Source organism: Chinchilla lanigera, unplaced genomic scaffold, assembly GCF_000276665.1.
Source record: "Chinchilla lanigera isolate Chin_1 unplaced genomic scaffold, ChiLan1.0 scaffold00098, whole genome shotgun sequence".
In the NCBI taxonomy this organism is placed as follows: domain Eukaryota; kingdom Metazoa; phylum Chordata; class Mammalia; order Rodentia; family Chinchillidae; genus Chinchilla; species Chinchilla lanigera.
Window position 1 is genome coordinate 7870325 of NW_004955499.1, and position 6000 is coordinate 7876324.

The 6000-nt window shown below is 51.0% G+C and overlaps 1 protein-coding gene across 2 annotated transcripts in view; it reads left to right on the plus strand.

Annotated features, from left to right (window-relative positions):
• Positions 1-6000, plus strand: part of Tbl1x (transducin (beta)-like 1X-linked) — a 189196-nt gene that overhangs the window by 163352 nt on the left and 19844 nt on the right. For both annotated transcript variants that reach the window (XM_005406543.2, XM_005406544.2), the window contains one exon: positions 3938-4083. In XM_005406543.2, the coding sequence (XP_005406600.1) occupies positions 3938-4083 (146 nt within the window). The remainder of the gene's footprint in view (positions 1-3937; positions 4084-6000) is intronic.

A 6000-nucleotide genomic window follows, 5' to 3' on the forward strand; every position in this document is an offset into this window, starting at 1 on the left:
GAAGATCCACATCTCCAAGAAGTGGGGTTTCACCAAGTTGCATTTAGATGAATTTGAAGACGTGGTGGCCGAGAAGCGCCTCATCCCTGATGGCTGCGGGGTGAAATACATGCCCAGTCGTGGTCCCCTGGACAAGTGGCGGGCCTTAAACTCCTGAAGGCTCCCACTGTGCTGCTGCTGCCGCTTAACAAGTTCATCAATAAGTCTTATCTTCCCCCACACACAAGAAAATCACATTTACCATCCAGTGGCTCAGTTGAGATATTTGAATTTTTTAAATTTTATCTTTTGTTTTACTTCTTATCTCTTTAAAATATTTTTTAAAAAAAAAGAATGAATAAAAGTATGTGGGGCTTGACTGTTTTCATATCCATTTTGTGAGCTTCTTGAGGTGCTTTTTAGCCCCACGCCGAAGAGGGGACACAGAGGCCCAGCCAAGTGATGTGCGTGACTCTGACCCACAGCGCCAGGGACCTCCTGTCCCTCCAGACGCGCACTCTGCCTAGCCTTCCCACTTGCCTTGGCAAAACGAGGTTGCCAGAAGTGTGAAGAGCACTAATTTGGAGCCCAGGTAGGGGTCCAGCCCCAGAGAGGGTGCTGATGTAAGGCTAAGCCAGTAGGAGCACTTGTCCCGGTGGTGACCCGCGACAGACATACAGCGTGTCTTCACGAAGGTGCTTCCTTTCCGGTTGTGTCCAGTAGAAGACCCCAGCTGCCCAAGTCGGGTGAGGTCACAGTACCCCGTACGGCTCTGTCTGGCTTTCTATCACTTTGTCTGCTGGGGAGAAACTTCTCACAGGCTGTTCTCGTATTGTCTCACCCTGAGTGCATCTGACTGCCCGCCCTGATTCCTTTAGTAAGCCTTAACCAAAGGCCTTTACCGACGTGGTCTGGAAGGAGAGGGCGCGTCAAACCATGGACAGAGATTAGAAAGCCATGCAACCCCAGGTCGCAGCGGTTGGGGTGATGATGGTGGATATGATATGGAGGGAAAAGGGTACCGGTAAAGTCAGCCATAAAGGGTCTTTCCTGTGCCCTCCAGTGTGTGTCTGTTTTGTGTCACTCCAGTGAAATACCTGAAGGAGGCTGCTTCATCCAGAAAAGGGGTTTCTTTGGCCTAACAGTTCTGGAGGCTCACGGTCGATGGGCCACATCCTCCTTGAGCCGGTGCAGGGCATTACTTGGAGGGGAAGAGCGCACCACATCCCCTGTCCTTTGCTAAGGCCACCAGACTCCAGTCTCGGGGCTCCACCCTGTGACTCTTTGATCTTAATCCTTCCCAAAGACTCCACCTCCAAACACCCCAGGGTCTGAGCAGTGAGCATCGGAGGTAGGTACAGTTTTGTAAAAGAGTGCGCATGGCTCTGTGCAACTGACTATAGAATTAATAGCAGCTACCATGTTGTTTTATTAGGTAAATATCAGCCGCGCGTTTGATGTGTTCATTATAACCGGGCGATGGGGCAGGAAGGTGAGTGGGTCCGCAGGGGAGAGTGAAGACTGAGAAAGAAGAGAGAACTAGCGCAGCAGCTCCTTCGTGGAGGAACAGTGCCCCCTGGTGGGCATCTCCATTATTGCAACGACACAGAGACAGAGAGCGGGGCAGAGATCTGAGGAAGCCCAAGCAGTGCCCCCTCGTGGGCATCTCCATTATTGCAACGACACAGAGACAGAGAGAGAGGGAGAGATCTGAGGAAGCCCAAGCAGTGCCCCCTGGTGGGCATCTCCATTATTGCAACGACACAGAGACAGAGAGAGAGGCAGAGATCTGAGGAAGCCCAAGCAGTGCCCCCTGGTGGGCATCTCCATTATTGCAGAGACACAGAGACGGAGACAGAGAGAGAGGGAGAGATCTGAGGAAGCCCAAGCCATTTGCTGTCCCATTTGGCTGACTGGAAGGGAAGCAGATACCCACCAACAGTGGAGGCTCCCAGCTCCAGAGATAACCAGGTTCTGAGCCTGCAACCTGCAGATGTTGCTGTAAACAGCAGAGCATCCCAACCCAGAAGTTTCCAGCGCTGTTTCAAAAGTCTGCTCTGCATCAGGGGAAACGGGAGAGTTCCAGAGTTGGAGGCCACACCACGGGGTACCTTTGACCCCTCCCACCTCTGGCCAGGCGGCCTGAGCACAGGGGTCTGTGCTGTTCTGCACCAGGGCCCCTCCCCCGGGGCTCTACTTCCCAAGGAATCTGAGCCCCCATGCACCCCCGGGTCATGGTGACGTAGCTCCATTAGAACGGCCGCCCCGCAGCCCAGACTTCCTGGTGTCACCTTTCTGTCCCTGACGAAGGGTTCTCGAACATCCGCAGTCCCCTCTGCTCCCTCCTTGCACCCCCTCCCAGCGCCTCTTCCTCTGTCGTTTTCCTGAGACAGTCATTGCCCTCAATAGCAAAGCATTGGTTTTGAACATTTTCTTTCCAGTGCCTGGTAATGCCTGTCAGTTTGTAAGCAGCTTCCCACATAAGCAGGGAGATATGCATTGGGAAGAAGGAGGGAGAGTCAGCAAAAGACTGGGGTAGCCCAGGGGCAGCGCACTTGCCTAGCGTGTGCTCACACGTGTGCAGCCCTGGGGTCCTTACCCCAGCTGGGAGGAGAAGAAAAACAGAAAAGGGAGGGGCTGGGGATTTAGCTCAGCGGCACAGTGCCTGCCTGGCAAGCGCGAGGTCCTGAGTTCGAATCCCGGTACTGGAGAAAAACCAAAAAAGAAAAAAAAAACAGAAAAGGGGAAGTTCCTGATTTTTCAAGAAAGTGACTCTGTCACACTGACCACCTGCAAAGCCTTGTCTTTTCCTTTGGGCATTCAGGTGTGTGATTCATTCATCCATGTGCACCTGCCAGTGTTCCAAGCCAGGCACTGTTACCTTGGGCTGAAGAAAAGCAGTGTCTGTGTGTCTGTGTGTGTGTGTGTGTGTGTGTGTGTGTCTGTCTGTCTGTATCATTTACACCAGGGGACAGAGACTTTACCACGGAGATTGTGCAAACTGATCTGAACTGGAAGGCCTGTGACCACCTACAGTTGACTTTGTGTGACAGCAGAAACATTCCACCGGAGCATTCAGGCAAACTCTTGTCATTATTTGCTTCTTAATATAGGTAGCCGCAATGTAGAATGCTTTGACTTGAGATTTTTTTTCATGAGGGTGCAAAAATGATAGGAATCCTGGAGACACCTCACTGCAAATGCTGAGCTGGGATCTTTGCCGAGGCTTACAGTAGGCAGATGATCTTCTGTCTTGATGCCAGAGCTATGTGATCACTTGAGGAAAGAACCAACCCTCTATGATGTGCTGTGTTAGCTTTTTTTTTTTTTTTTTGTCTTTTTGAGGCCGGGTCTCATTATGCAGTTCAGACTGGCCTTGAGCTCACTTTGTAGCCCAGGCTGCTCTCAAACTCACAATGATCCTCCTGTCTCAGCCTCCCTTGTGCTGGGATTACAGGTGTGTGCCATCACACCTGGCCTGCTAGCAGCATATTTTGGATACTATGTTCTTTGTCTTTGTATCAGATCGTGTCTACAAAATGCCCATCTTGGTTAGTCAGCTTTCTCTTACTGTAACAAGGTACCTGAGATAATCAGCTTACAATGAAGAAGGGTTTACTTGGGCTCAGGTTTCCGAGGTTTTAGTCCCTGGTCTCTTGGCCCCAGGGCCTTTGGGCTTGCTGTGAGTGGAGCATAAGGGCGGCAGCATGGGGTAGAACAGTGTGGCTTACCTCTGGTAGACAGGAAGCCAAGAGAGAAACAGGAGGGCCTGGCCCCCTAATACCCCTGGCTTTGTATTTCTCCCTCTCTCTGTCAGCTTGACCCTGAATCAGAAGCCCCTCCTAGCCACAGCCTACCTGTCAGTTAAGCATGTTTGAAACCCACGGTGCTGTCCGAGCGTCTCGGTGGTGCCTCCACCACTCAGCCCTCACCGACCTGGTCTTTCTTCGCCCTGCAGGTTTTTCCCACTCTGCCTTCACGTTCGGGATTGAGAGCCACATCAGCCAGTCCAACATCAATGGGACGCTGGTGCCGCCCGCTGCCCTCATCTCCATCCTGCAGAAGGGACTGCAGTATGTGGAGGCAGAGATCAGCATCAACGAGGTAGGTGGACCCCGGGCCTGCGCGGGTGACCCTGATGCCAGAGGGTGCCGAGGGATGATTTATATTCCTGTGATGTGGGTGAGGGCAAGGGAGGAGTGCTGGCTGCAGATCCCAGCGATGCACTCGTGTGCCCTTCTGCCTCGAATAGTGGGGCCATTGAGCGGTTGTGCTGATTTCACGCCAACTTCGAGATTAGGTTGTCTGAGATCGGAGGAGTTCCCCGTGCCCTCTGGCTGTGCACGCGGCATTCTGTCTGTGACCCAAGACTCCCTCGGCCTCTCCCCGTGAGTCTTTCTACCTGGCTCCATGCTTGCGGGACTTTTCTTCTGGCCGTCTTCCCCCCACCCCATGACCCAAGCACATGGTTCTGGCCTGGCCTGGCAGCCTGTGCCACTTTCTCTTTGGAGACTAACATGATCAATCCTGCTTTCTGTCTTGGGGGTCGCTCCACCATCACCCACAAACCCACATCTTGGCACATGCCGGGTTCCTACTCACCTCGCACTCTTCTCCCTTGGCTCGTCTTTCCTTTCCTTCACGCTGGATGCCTGTGGGTTTTTCACCAATCAAGTGTCAGAGCCCCCACAGCTCGCTTGGATCCCTGGACTCAGCGTGACTTGGTTTTACTCCGCCCGAGCACTCCGGTCTCTTTCCTGTGCCTACACACATTCACAATGCTGGCCTCCCCAATCCAAAGGCTGCTGCGTCAAGGCAAATGAAAGATGTCTCATTTCCAGTTGTAGAGAGAAGGGCAGGCCAGCAGGCAGAGACAGTATGCTTCAGAGTTTATTTTTTGGTACCGGGAATCGAACTCACAACCTTGCGCTTGCTGGTCAGGTGCTGTGCCGCTGAGCTACATTCCTGGCATTGCTTCAGAGTTTAAATGAAGTGCTTTTACTATGTGGCAGTGACTGCATTTTGGGACACGGTCGTCCCTTGGAATGAGACTCCATAAAAGAGGGTGATAGGAAAGCACCTTGATTGTTCAAGCTTGGCTGATCCATGGCTGGAATCCAGGGGACGGGGCGGAGAGGAGGGGATGTTGTATTGCTTTGCATTCTTCTTATCTCAGATATCACACAGTCGTCTGGCATTAGCCAGGGCAGCTTCTGTTTAGACACTCTTACTTTGAAACTTCTGCCCCTGGGCTCTTCCTCATTCCGAGGTAATTCGGTTCAGCCCATATACAAACGTGTTTGCATGCCCACAAGACTCAGCCCAGAGGCACCTGAGTTCGCCCCGTAGCTCCTGTACAGGAGTGCTTTCCAAGGAAGGAGCTTACCGCCCCGCCTGCCCCCTCCCGCCCCACCCCCGCATTTGTAAGCATGTGTGGAAATGCTTTCATGGTAGGTGGGAATCACAAAAGCAAAGGATGCTCAAAAAGCTAGGAGTCAGAACCAAGCAATTTCTTTATTTTAAAGAGGAAAAAAATAAAATAAAACAGAATATCCAAACAACATAATGGAAGGGTAACAATGATTAATACATTGTGTATTGTCATCTTCAAATTAGTTACTCAGAGTACAAGGTATCGGTATTTAATTGTCCAAGCAACATTAGCACAAACCTTTTTTTTTAATGAGATCTCAGTTGTTGATTCTTTGAAGCATTTCCCATGCAGTTTGTTATTCGTTCATGAACTCTCTGTCCTCCCCTATGTCTTCAAGACTTCCACCTACTTTCTCCTCCAGTAGATTTAGTGTTTCTGTTTTAATATTTAGATCTTTGATCCATTTTGATTTTAATTTAATGCATGGCAATCAACATGGTTCCAGTTTTAGTCTTCAGCATGTAGAAAGCCAGTTTTTCCAGCATCACTTATTAAAGAGGCTATCTTTCTTCCAGTGTACATGTTTGGCCCCTTTGTCAAAGATAAGGTGGCTGAGTGTATTTGTAGTTGTGTCTGCATCTTCTAAT